The sequence below is a fragment of the Vulpes lagopus genome, chromosome 22 (genome assembly GCF_018345385.1).
Source record: "Vulpes lagopus strain Blue_001 chromosome 22, ASM1834538v1, whole genome shotgun sequence".
Lineage (NCBI taxonomy): Eukaryota > Metazoa > Chordata > Mammalia > Carnivora > Canidae > Vulpes > Vulpes lagopus.
Window position 1 is genome coordinate 16,491,900 of NC_054845.1, and position 14,072 is coordinate 16,505,971.

Genomic DNA, 14,072 nt, shown 5'->3' on the forward strand with positions numbered 1-14,072 from the left:
TGGTATGTTCCAGACATTGTATGAGGAATCTTGTACAAAGTACATCATGTAGCCAACACAGCACAATTATTATGGGAACTTCCCCAAATATTTGTGAAATCTAGAGCAACAGCATAAATAGAGCCTTCTCTATCTCTCCCCTCTTCTCTTTTCACTCCCTCACATGTCCACACTCTATCCACATGCTCTTTGCCCCCCTTCCCTTCCACAAACAGCTGCTTTTGACTACCAGTGTTTTTGGGAGGATAGACCTGGTAAAGACTCTCTTTTAGGTCTTGGAATCAAGGGTCTAGATAGAGGGAATTCTGGAGTTTTAGGTAAAAGGAGTGTGGTCTAGAAGTGTGAGCTTGTTCCCAGGGTTCCACAGATTCTTGTCCTGTGGGGAAGATTGCAGCTAAAGGAGGCTAGAATAAGACCCTCTGAAGCACCCAGTTCAGGCCAAGATCCCTGACAGACCAAGTCTAATTATAGTACTGGTCACTATGGAGAAACAAATCCAAAAAGGTAGACATAGCTAGTAAGTGAAGGAACTGGGATTTGAACTCAGGTGTGTCAGCCTCCAAGGCCTAAACTAATTGCTTCTACATATAACAATGGCTTATCTTAGATGTTCCTTTCTAGGTGTGCCTATCTTATATCTTTCCTAAATTGCATGCTTCTCAATGTCATACTTTTAATTTACAAAAGGCATCGCATCCAACTAGCTTGCAGTGTCCCTACCAACCCTGAGAATCTTTGTCTTTAACAGGAGTTCTGGTAAATTGAAGTGGACTCTTCAATTGACTGTTGCTGCCAAGCTCAAGAAATCAGCATTAACTGACTATAACAGGCTCTGTAATCCCTTATTCACTTATTTGGACTTCTTATTCACTTCTAAGACAGTGGTAATGAGTGACTGTCAAAGGGACATTAAAGAAATTCACCTTTCTTTGACTTAAAGAAATTTTCTAGAAAACAGCTAATTTATCCTGACCCTTTTTCCTTATAAAGTCCATATATACAGCCCAATTAGACACAACGAATAGAGTGATGACTACTACTTACCGAGCTTCTGCTTTATGCTAGCCTCTTTATAGGAGGGAGCTCATTTATTCCTCATAAGATCATACAAGTGGGAAAACTGAAGCTCAGGGAGGATAAGTAACTTGCTCAAGATCAGCCAGCCATGGGTGGTCAAACCAGGACCAAGTCTATAGAGCTCGAAGCCTGCATTGGTAGCCACTGAGATACTCCACTTCGAAACCTGATAAAGTCCTAAAGTATCAGAGCCGGAACGAAATGTGGAGCTCATCTTATCCAGACCCTTCATTTTATAGAGAGGGAAAGTTTTGGGGTACTGAGCTTCGTGCCATCAAATGCTGTTTTCTAAGCCTCTAAGTTCACCAGATTAAAACAAAACCAAATCCTAAATTAACAAAGTTATTTTCGGAGAGACATGTCACCTGGTTTTTCATTTTTTTGTAAAAACAGAGATCATACATCTTTAGTCACCCAACCAGAGGACAACACATGATGATTTAGCTAGGCCAGCAACAAAACCTCAACTCTTCTATGTATTTGGAATTGATAAGAGCCACAACATTTTGATAATATGTGTATCTTTATATTTATAATTTATCTTTGTAAATTCCTTTACAAGAAGGAATTTTATTTTAAAAGAATCTTCACTACTTAAGGTTCTGTACAGAACATTATTTTTTAAACACTTTTTTTTCTTTCTTTTTAAGTAATCCTGATACCCAACATGGGGCTTGAACTCACAACCCTGAGATCAAGAGTCACAAGCTCTATGGACTGAGCCAGCCAGGCACCCCAGAGCATTAGTTTTTAAAAGATCTTTGTTGATATATATTCACATATCATACAGTTGATCCATTTAAAGTATACACTTAATGGTTTTAGTATGTTTATAGATACGTACAACCATTCCTACGGTCAATTTTAGAACATGCTCATCAATGCAATGAGAAATCCTGTACTTGTAAATTGCATTCCCTTATCCACCATCCTCCGAGCCCTAAGCAACCACTAATCTACTTACTATCTTTGTAGATTTACCTACTCTGGGTATTTTATATAAATGGAAGCTTATAACATATATGCTTTTGTGACTGGTTTCTTTCACTTTGCATAATGTTTTCAAGGTTCATCCATGTTTTAGAATGTATCAGTATTTCATTCCTTTTAATGGCCAAATACTAATGGAATGCTAATGGAATTCCATAATATGGATATATCACATTTTATTTATTTATTTTATTTTTTTATATCACATTTTATTGATCCAATTATCCATCGATAAACTGGGTTGTTTTCACTGTTTAGCCGTTGTGATTGGTGCTGCTATAAATGCTATGTATAAGTTTGTGTTTGAACACTCCTTTCAATTCTTTTGAAGGTATACCTAGAAGTAGAATTGCTGAGTCATATGATAACTCTGTGTTTCACTAAGGAACTGCCAAACTATTTTCCATAGCAGCTGCACCATTTTACATTTCTACCAGCAACTTATGTGAGTTCTAATCTCTTTACATCCTTACCAATATTTGTTATTTTCTGGGGATTTCCCTCCCTAAAACTATTATAACTATCCTAGTGGGTATTAAGTGGTATCTCATTGTGGTTTCAATTTGGATTTCCCTAAGGACTAATGATGTTGAACATCTTTTCATTTGTTTATTGACCATTTGTATATCTTCTTCAGAAAGATACATATTCAAGTCTTTTGCCCATCTTTTAATTGTGTTTTCTTTGTGTTATTGAGTGGTAAGAGTTGATATATATCTCCAGAATATATATGTGTGTATATATATGTGTGTGTGTGTGTGTGTGTGTGTGTGTGTGTGTATATATATATATATATTCAACATATATATTCTGGATACTCAATTCTTACCAGATAAACGGTTTATAAATATTTCTTCCCATTCTGTAGACTGTCTTTTCACTTTCTTTTTAAGAAAATTATTATTTTTTTGTTTTCTCCCAAGATTTCAATTCAAGTTAGTTAACATATAGCATAGTATTGATTTTAGGAGTAGAATTTAGTGATTCATCACTTAGATATAACACCCAGTGCTCACATCAAGGGCCCTTCTTAATGCTTATCATCCATTTAGCGCATCCCCTCACTCTCCTCCCATCCGGCAACCCTCAGTTTGTTCTCTATAGTTAAGAGTTTCTTATGGTTTGCCGCTCTCTCTGTTTTAACTTATTTTATTTTTCCTTCCCTCCCCTTATGTTCATGTTTTGTTTCCTAAATTCCACACATCAGTGAAATCATGTGGTATTTGTCTTTCCCTGACTTATTTTGCTTAGCATAATACACTTTTGCTCCATCTATATCATTGCTAATGGCAGATTTCACTCTTTTTGATGGCTGAGTAATAGTCCATTGTATATATACATACCATATCTTCTTTATCCATTTATTGGTTGATGGAAATTTGAGCTTTTTCCATAATTTGGCTATTGTTAATAATGATACTATAAACTTTGGGGTGCATATGCCCCTTCAAATCAGTATTTTTGTATCCTTTGGATAAATATTTAGTAGTGCACTTGCTGGATCATAGGGTAGTTTGACTTTTAATTTTTGAGGAACCTCCATACTGTTTTCTAGAATGGCTGCACCAGTTTGCATTCCCACCAATAGTATAAAAGAGTTCCCCCTCCTCTGCAAGTTCGCCAACATCTGTAGTTTTCTGAGTTGTTGATTTTTAGCCATTCTGATAGGTGAGGTGGTATCTTATTGTGGTTTTGATTTGTATTTCCCTGATGAGAGATGTTGAGCATTTTTTCATGTGTTAGTCATTAGTATGTCTTCTTTAGGGAAATGTCTGTTCACATTTTCTGTCCATTTTTTTTTCTGCCCATTTCTTAACTGGATTATTTATTTTTGGGTGTTGAGTTTGATAAGTTCTTTATGGTTTTGAATATTAACCCTTAACCAGATATGTCATTTGCAAATATCTTCTCTCATTCTGTAGGTTGTCTTTAAGTTTTGTTGATTGTTTCCTTTGCTATGCAGAAGCTTTTTATCTCAGGAAGTCCCAACAGTTCATTTTTGCTTTTGTTTCCCTTGCCTCCAGAGACATGTCTATTAAGAAGTTGCTATATTCACTTTCTCGATAGTGTCCTTTGATGCCTAAGAGGTTTTAATTTTGACTAAGCCTGATTTACTTTGTTGTTCTTGTTTATGCTTTTGGTATCATATTTAAAATGTCATTGCCTAATAAAAGATTATAAAGATGTATGCTTGTGTTTCTTCCAAGTTTTACAGCTCGAGTTTTTACATTTAAGTCTTTGAGTTTTTGGAGTTAGCTTTTACATATGGTGTGAAATAGGGAGCTAACTTCCTCCTTTTGCATGCAGTTGTCTAATAGTTTCAGCACCATTTGTTAAAAAGCTATTCTTTCCCCCCGTTAAATCATCTTCACATCCTTGTCAAAAATCAGACACATGGTTAATTTCTGGATTCTCCAGTCTATTTCATTCATCTCCATGTCTACCCAATGCCAGTACCTCACAGTCTTGATTACTGTTGTTTTGTGAGAAGTTCTAAAATTGAGAAGTACTCCTACTTTGTTCTTCTTTCTCAAGATTGTTTTGGCTATTCTGGGTCCCATGCAATTCTATGTGAATTTTAAAATCAGTTTGATAAAGAAGTTAACTGGGAGAGGGCACTATTTTTGCTTATATAAATTTGAAAAGAGAATTAGCATTCTGGGAGAACAGAATACTACAGAATCCACTTGACTTTCCACTTTAATACTTCACTCTGTGTAATTGAGTCTTTTTTAAAAAATTAAATTCAATTAATTAACATATAGAGTATTATTAGTTTCAGAGGCAGAGTTCAGTGATTCATCAGACTTATATAATACCCAGTGCTCGTTACATCACATAGGTAATTGAGTCTTAGAAATAGAAATTCATACTGGAATCCAAAATTAAGCTGACTGTATTGTACTCTTGATTTTGAGCAAACACTGGGGACATGAATTTTCTACATTTACATTTGTGTAATAATTTAAAAATAACAAAATGTGTTCACAATCTTTCCCTGTCTTTTCATCATAATCATCCTGGGATTTAGTGAAGCAGGAATCTCTCATCCACGTCTAGTCTTCAATAAAGTGATTTAGACACAGAAAGAATAAAAAATGACTTGCTTAAGGAGATAAACCAGTAAGTAGGGTAACCAAGCATCCTGGTTTACCTGAGACTGAGGGGTTTTCCAGGATGTAAGATTTGTGATGCTAAAACTGGAAAAGTCTCTAAAAAACTAGTCTGAGTTGGTCACATTACCAGTAACTAGTAGAATTAGGATAACAACCCAGGCCTTTAACACTTACTTTAACACTTCTCTTCCCAGCTGAACTCATTAAGCATGCTTGACCTTCTCTACCTTGGGAATTCTGCCTAAAAGCCCTCTCTTCACTCAGCTTTTCTTGACTAATCTGAAATTCCAGCTGCCCTAACCTTTCCAGCAAGCCCTTGTCTTTGGTATGCCAGCCTCAACTTGTTCTATGTTTTTTTTACTTTATGTGGGTCTAAGAGTTTTTTCTTCCATTTGTCTTTCCTCTCTTTCTCAGACTGCGAGTTGTAGAAGAAGACATGGTGCTTCTCCCTCCTTCTCATGAGTGGGGGCTTCATAAATCCTGTTGCCTGACCAACGGGAAGTAAGTAGACATTCCAAACACCTGACCTTCAGGGTCAGGTATGTTGCCAAGGATCACCATTTATTAGAGTTCAGTGATTATGTAAGATAAATAAGAGTCACTTGGTGCCAGAAACACAATTTGCATATTTATTGCATTTTGATGTGGATCATAACAAGAAACACATAACCTAGTACAAATCGATGACCCGTCTCAGAGAGCCCACTCGGGCATCCATGGCTCCCCAGTCGTGGTAGCGCCTGTAGTCCCCCGGCCTCAGCAGGTACTGGCGCCCCCGGTAGTTGGGCATCTCGTAGAGGACCCAGCAGCCCTCCAGCACATGCAGGGAGTGGAGCTCATTGAGCCGGAAGCGATCGTGGATGCAGGAGCAGTCCTCAGTGAGCTCAGAAACAAGGCCCCCGTAGTCATCTCTCTCGTACAGCCTTATCCTGTGAGAGCTGGTCTGCTGGGACCATAAACAAAAGAAGAAAAATCAATCATGTGCATCTCTGATCTCAGTAAAAGTGAGTCAGCCTGCATCTTCATGCAGCATAGTTTTCAAACCATCCTGCCGGATACAGGTCCTCTCCTCACATTGTTGGTCTGACAAATTAGGAAGAATATCAAAACTGACTTGATCTTGTGGAAGAATCAAACATTGAAATAAAGGGAACAAAAGGGATTCCTTCGTAGGAAACCATTGGTTACAATCATATTTAGTCTGTAAGAGAGGATTTTAACTCTTTTCCATTATGGCTGCATATAACTGAGTTATATGCATATAACAGGCTTGTTTCTAACTCACTCTTCACACGTAATTTACAATTCGTATTTACTCTGAGTCCACATCTGACATTTTGCCAAGTAACTGGAACCATTTGAGATTCTTGCCTCAAAGAAATTCCTATTTTATTCGTGTGTCTTTTTGGGTCTGCAAATTTCTCTAGCCTACTTTTGGTTTCACTTCTTGAATCTGCTTGTCACACCACGTAATTTGGTGTCACCAGCAAGCAGAAACACAAACTCGACGTGTTTAAAAAACATTAAGCAGCACTTTGATGGGGACCACATCCCATGAAATCCTAATTAACGATCTGTCTCTGACCCTCATAAGAGACTAGTTGATAATGACTCCCGGGAAACAGGGAGCCCCTTAGGAGCTGAGACATATTGTTCTAGTTTCTAGATCCTTCTGTCATAGAGACTGTATGGAAAACAATCACTAATACAGTCAGAACACATCATGCCTATGTTCTCCCGTAGTCTCTTCAGTCTTCCTATCATTAAAAAATAATGACCTGGATAGGCTTTTATTTATTTATTTTTTCCTTTTCTGAACATGGTGATTTTTATTTAGAGAGCAGGGATCAGCTAGGTGCTACCAAATTTAACTTTAGAGGCTGTGTTGTAATTTCTTATGCCTAAGAACAATCTTGTCCTAAGTAGGAAAAAAAAAAAAAAAGGTCACAGTGAGTCATAAGCCTGTTCACAATTTTTTTTTTTTTTTTTTTTTTAGATGCTCCAGAGTCAGGCAGTGCTATCCTTACTGTGAACACTCATCCCGAGTGGAAACAAAGGGACTCTTAGGAAAAGGAATTTATGGCCACGGATCAGTGATGCTTTCACATCGGGCTGGTGGAAGCAAGACTCACGTAGGGGATGGCCTGGCAGGAGCGGACGGCGTCGCTGAGGCCCAGCCACTGCTGGTAGTCGGGGTAGTCCCCGCGCCGCAGGAAGTACTGGTGGCCCTGGTAGTTGGGGCGCTCGTAGAGCATCCAGCAGCCGCTGTCCACGCGGATGGAGTTGCAGCGGCTGAAGTAGGGCTGCAGGTTGGGGCAGTCGCTGCTGCACTCGTAGCAGCGGCCCTGGAAGCCCCGGTCCTCGTAGAAGGTGATCTACGGTGGGAAACAAGGGGGGGTGGCCAGAAGTCAGCAGGGAAGCACCCCCAAACACAGTAGACACTCCGCTGACGTGGCCTGGCACCTCGGGGGGCTCACCTTCCCCATGGTTGTTGGCCTCGGATGATCAGCGCCCAGTGTGATGGGGACAAGTGGGGCAGCCGGTATATGTAGCAGGAGGGCTGCTGCGTTGGCAAGAACAACACAAAAGGGGCCTGGGGGTAGTGCGTGAGGGGATTTCTATGTTCTCTCTCTTTTTTTTCATTTGGGATCATGGGGCAGGGGGCTCTCATTCTCTCTGGCATTTTAGAGTTCTCCTCACTAGCTCCAGTGAAAGGAATTGAGGTCAGCAGAGCCATTATGACCTTGGAGACAAAGGGCGCACTTCTCATCCTATGCAGCTCTCTAGAAATACATTACATGCCCAGCATTTTGTGTGTTTGCCTATGGAAACTGCTGAGATGGGGTTGGTGGTTCCATCTGGGGTGACTCGTGACAATCCTATGAGTTCCAGAAGGACTTGAAGGGGTAAAGGTGACCAGAAAAATCCTCTGATTGAAAGGCAATTACAATTTCTAAATTACTTCCTTGATATGATATGGTTTTGATAAGAGTATTTTGCATATGTTTATGTAGGGGGAAAATATTAGAATGGTGTATGTATATACCAAAACATCAGTGATGGTTATCAATAAATGGTAAGCTTATAGATTCTGGTTTTATGTTTTTATTTCTCCTTTTTGCTGTTTTTGATTGCCTTAATTTTTACCATAAATATATGTGACACTCATGAAAAGAAAAATAAACTCCATTTGTAAACGTGTAACTCTTTGAGTTGCTGGGGGAAAGCAGCAAATTTTGAAAATAAGTATAATTTGTTCTGAGATTAAATGCTTCTCCTTGGACTAAAAATAAAGAGATTTCCCAAGGCTCTGTGAGACGCTCTGAGAGCAGGAAAACGTACAGGATCCTTCCATTCCTCTCTCTCCCACCATTTTCTAGGGTTGCTTTTCTTCTCAAAACTAGCAGCAACTTTGCCTGAGTTTTCCCTTTCTGGAGCATCACTGTTTCAAGTAACTTCCTAAGTAGCCTTTTCCGTTGCTGCCACCCTACTGATTTAGAAGCACTCCTCAGCTATGCAGGGGTGCGGGAGGCCTTCAGTCCCTAGCATCTTGGTCATCTGTGGGTGTGCAGAAAGACGGAGTCAAACACCTTTGTGGTTTGTGACCCATGGAGGGCTCTGAAAAGGTATCCAACCGCAGCTGGCTCTGAGTGTCCACAATATGATTTGTGAAGGTCCTTGGGCAGCAAGTAAAGCAGACATGCAGGTGTCAAGAGGACAGACAGCAGTGGCCACAAAGAAAAAAATGTTCCCTCCCAACTGGCAGAGCTAGACAAAAGGAAATCGGGCAAAGCTCTAGCACACTAGATGGAGTACCCAGGGATCACAAGTCACTGATGCATCCTCTGCCTCTCTCCTAGTGCTGCAGGCCTACTGGTAAACCTCAGTTACAACCATAAATGAACCCATGTGGAAAAGGCAGCATCGGTCTCCCCAACCACAGCACCACATCGGGATGCCATTTCCAAGAAAAGCCAACAAACCAAACACTTGTTTTTGCACATGTTCAAGACAACTGTTCTGCAGAAAGGTGGCACATCAAACCCTTAAGAGTCACATTCATTGGGTCAAATTGTTACCACGTGTATTTATAAGCCAAACCACATGCCTACTCAGCATTTTGGAAAGTGTGGAAAGACTAGAACATTTTCTTTTTCCTAGTAGTTATGATATTTACTGAAAGAAAACCCACACTCATTTTTCCTTTAATGCTTTATTGAAATGATTTTAAATGTTTTCACGTGAGAACCTTGTAAGGACAATGAATGACAGGTTTATTTTATTTCAGATCGAAACTTGGGGAAACTGCCTCCTACTCCTCCACTCTGCAATATTCAGTGCTAAACATTTGTGAAATGTGCTGCAAAGCCAGTCTGCTCTGACATAGAAATACTACATATTCTCAAAATTCTCCAACCTGCGGTATTCCAGTTACAAGGAAGTAGCATAAGATATACGCTTTTTAAAAAACCACAATATAGCCATACAATAAGATTCTAAGAGGAGAAAGCCCAACATCCACAGTAACACTTCAATAAAATTTGCACCAAAAGCTAACTATAAAGAAAAACGTGCTGGCAAGAATTGCAGTGTTAGGATGATGTTTCTTTTCCTCTCCCAGAGACTTTATTATGAACTTCCAGGTGCAATTCCAAGTCTCTAAGTGACCTGCAAGATTTAAAAAAAAGATTTTGGTGCACAGACATTAGCTTCAATCTACAGGAAGTTAAGTTCAAATATCAAATACTAAGTTACTGACAAAGAGGTATTAAAATACATGAGGGGGGGCAGCCCCGGTGGCTCTGCGGTTTAGTGCCGCCTTCAGCCCAGGGCCTGATCCTAGAGACCCAGGATCGAGTCCCACGTCAGGCTCCCTACATGGGGCCTGCTTCTCCCTCTGCCTGTGTCTCTGTGCCCCTCTCTCTGTCTCTCATGAATAAATAAATAAGACCTTTAAAAAATAAAATAAAATAAAATACATGTAGGTACAAAGGAACTTCCACGGAATTGTTCTGAGAGGTTTGGAAATGGTTATATTTCTCAACTAAATACAGTATATGATCCCACACTGAATCCTGTACAGAAAGAAAAAAAATGTTTAGAAAAGGACATTTTGGGTCAATTGTCAAAATTGGTATATAGATGGTACATCAGGTAAAAGTATCAATATTAGATTTTATGAAGTTGATCATTATACTCAGGTTATTGGAGGAATGACTTTACTCTCAGGAAACACACTGAAGTATATAGGGGTATAGCAATACGGTGGTTATCACTCAGATGGGTCAGAAAAAAATTTGTATCTATTTACAGGGAGAAAGAGAGAACAAAAAGAGAGATGGAAGCAGGAAGAATACTGATGCTAATAGAGCAAAATGCTAGCATTTGGTGAGTCTGAGTAAAAGGTATATGAGGGCTCTTTGTGCTATTCTTACAATGTTCTCCTAAGCTCAAAATTATTTCCAAATAGAAACATAAATAATAAAAGCTACACTTCTTTTAACTAACCTTACCCAAAGCAAATAATTTCCTTTTGCCCCTGGGCAGTTGTGTATTGGGCTTATATCGTATTATTTTAAAATGTTATATATTGCTTTGAATTTAAACTTGAGTTGCCCTCCCTCCATTGCTGATGGAGCGGTGTTGACGTCTCCAGCTATGATAGTGGAGCTAGGGATTTCTCTTTGAGGCTCTATCCATTCTTACCTCATGTAGTTTGATGCACTGTTGTCCGGAGCACACGTGTTAAAGATTGTATATCTTTTCAGAGAATTGACCCCTTTATCATTACGTAATGCCTTTCTATATGCCTGATAATTTTCCTTACTTTGAAGTCAGCTCTGTCAGAAATTAGTATAGCTTTTTCTTGCTGTTGATTAGTGCTGGCATGATTTATTTTGTCCATTTACCTTTAATCTATATATGTCTTTATATTTGAAGTGGGTGTCTTGTAGATAGCATATAATCAGGTCTTGTTTTTTTTATTCACTCTAACAATTTTTCTTTTCTTCTTCATAATTTCATGATGACATTTTTCATACAGAAAAGATGAAATATTTAAACAATGAAGATACAATATGCCCACCACCTGGATTCTGTAGTTAACAGTTTGGATTTCTTTTTCTCTGCTTACATTTGCCCATCTGCTCCTGCATGCTGTCTACTTTATCCATTAGAGCTCTTAGCATATGAAATCATATTTGTTTCAAATTCCTGGTCTGAGAGTGCCAACATTCCTGCCATACCCAATGTAATGCTTGCTCTGTCTCTTTAAATTATGTGTTATGCATTTTAGTATACCTTGTAGTTCTTTGTTGATAGCGAGGCATGAGGTTCTGGGTAAAAGGAACGCCCTAAATAGGTCTTTAGTGACGTGGTTGAGGGGGTTGTGGGAGGAAGGGAGGATTTCTAGAGTCCTAGGATTAGATCTGTCTTTGGTGAACCTGTGCCTCTGGACTTTGAACCTCATAAGTTGTTTCTCAGTTTCCTCTCCTCCAGCTGGGACAGGATGAGAGCTGACTGGAGTGGGTATTTCCCTTCTTCTAGGTCAGTCAGGCTCTGATAAAACATCAACAGGTTAGGTTGTAGTTAACTAGTTGCTCTCTTGTATTTAAGAATGATTCTCCACTCCCCACTCCCCACTCCTACCACCGCTGTTCCCCAATATTTGCTTTGAGAACCCAGCAGAGCTCCTGCAGGTAAATCTCACAAAATTGTAGGTACCCTGCTATGACTGGGTACCCCTGGGGTTTTAATTTTTTTAATTTTTAATTTTATTTTTTTATGATAGTCACAGAGAGAGAGAGAGAGAGAGGCAGAGACACAGGCAGAGGGAGAAGCAGGCTCCATGTACCGGGAGCCTGACGTGGGATTCGATCCCAGGTCTCCAGGATCGCGCCCTGGGCCAAAGGCAGGCGCCAAACCGCTGTGCCACCCAGGGATCCCCTTCCCTGGGGTTTTTAACTCTGAGTTGTCTGCCCTGAGGTTCCTGTGATTTGCCAGTTGCAGTAAAGGTTTCCTACTCCAGCACTGTATCTGCGGCAGCTTCCACGTGTGAGCCTTTGCTCTGGTAAGCCCTAACTCCCTATATTCGCCCGTGGTCTCTCCAACCTTGGGGGCAGAGATTAGTTTGCCCTCTGACCTTCTCTGTCCTACAGATCCAAGAGGAGTTGTTGATTTCTTAGCCAGTTCAGCTTTTTACTTGTTAGGACGAGTAGCAGTTTGTAAATTCCTTGCTCATGGAACCAGAAACCAGAATCCCTCAAAGTGCCCCCTCTCTGTGTCTTGTTCTGATCCACAGTGTTATGACTGTCAGGAGCGGTAGGAACAAGAGCATTTGTATTATTGCTAGCCATGGTCTTGGCTGTTCCACATATGTTAACTCATTTAGCCCTTGTAACAATCTTCTGAGATAGGTTCTGTTATAATCCTTTCTTTAGAGATGAGACATGGAAGCACAGAGAGATTCACTTAACGAATCATGCCAGTTATTAAATGAGAGAACCAAGAGTCGACTCTGGGCTGTGTGACTCCAGAGTCCACACTCTTAATCACTATGGTTATCTGTTTTCTCGCTCTTTGGTTACATCCTGTCCATTCCAAATCCATTTCCTGGTAATGTGCTCAATATCGCCACTTTCCTAGGATATGGTGTTGCTCATATTCATTTAGACTAATAAGTGGGTTACTAATATCAATACAGTATAAAAGAAATCTTTAGAATGATTATCCAAAATACCTGGATTGTTTAAAAAATTTCTCCCTTTCTTTTACTTTATGAAGCAATTCTGTGGCTAGAAATAAATAGAAAATTCTGAATGAGGCATTGTTTTATCTTGAGGTAGAAAAAGTTGTTCACCAGCTAAAAGACATGATATAATATCCATAAAACATATGGATAAAGAAAAGACTAAGAAGCTGAAATATATAAAATGAAACACTTCAAGTAATAAACTGTGAAAATATGTTTTCCACATATTTCTAACAGGATTTGTTTATTTATTTTAGAGAGAGAGAGCAAGCGAGTGTGTGCAAGTGAGGGGAGGCCAGAGGGAGGGAATCTTCAAGCAGACTCCGTGCTGAGCATGGAGCTCCATCTCCTAACCTATGAGATCATGACCTGAGGCGAAAGCAAGAGGTGGATGTTTAACTGACTGGGCCACCCAGGCACCCCTTTCCATATGTTTAATAAAAATATTTCTTTCATTAATTTCTAACCAGTCAGACACACGTATATGCATTGATATGTACAACAAATATTTAAATATTACAAGAAATAGTAACAATGGTTATTTCTGAGGAATGGGACAGGGGTATGGGGAAGGGGGAATTCTTTTGTTTTTCCATTTGTATTTTCTGTATTGTTTGAAATTTTTACTATAATCATGTATTACTATCACAAAGTTTAAGCTAATTTTAAAAGTACACTACTCAGAAGTTGGAAAAGATGCCCAAAGTACACAGATGAAAAAGAATGAACAAAGATCATGGATGTGTTTTCCGCTGTTTGATTTTCAAGAAGAGGATGATATGGAAAGGATTCATCTCAAGATCCAGTCCTACTGCAAAATGGGCATTTATTCTTTGGACACTCCTGGGTTTAAGGCATTAGTTAGCCTGTAGAAATGGCTGGTCCCTAGATATGAACCACTGTCAGTAAAGACAGAGCATAGTGGTTGAGAGCACTCAGGAGTACGTAGTTATTGTCAATTCACTAATCAACGATAATTACTGAATAGTCCTGCTTACAAAACACTTTATATACATGTGGGAAATAGGAAATAAAAGGTCTGCTTCCATCAAGAAGCCAGCAATCTTCAATGGTTATGGAAGAAAATATACAGGAAATGAAATTATTTTCAAAACACCGTATCAATAAGTCATCTTGAG

The 14,072-nt window shown here is 39.3% G+C and overlaps 1 protein-coding gene across 17 annotated transcripts in view; it reads right to left on the bottom strand.

Moving 5' to 3' along the window:
- Positions 1-5,842: 5,842 nt before the first annotated feature.
- LOC121480574 (gamma-crystallin A) overlaps positions 5,843-14,072 on the bottom strand; it is a 58,985-nt gene continuing 50,755 nt past the window's right edge. For all 17 annotated transcript variants that reach the window (XM_041737200.1, XM_041737201.1, XM_041737196.1 and 14 more), the window contains 2 exons: positions 7,316-7,558; positions 5,843-6,126 (listed from right to left, as the gene is read on the bottom strand). In XM_041737200.1, the coding sequence (XP_041593134.1) occupies positions 5,854-6,126; positions 7,316-7,558 (516 nt within the window). In that variant the 3' untranslated portion in view covers positions 5,843-5,853. The remainder of the gene's footprint in view (positions 6,127-7,315; positions 7,559-14,072) is intronic.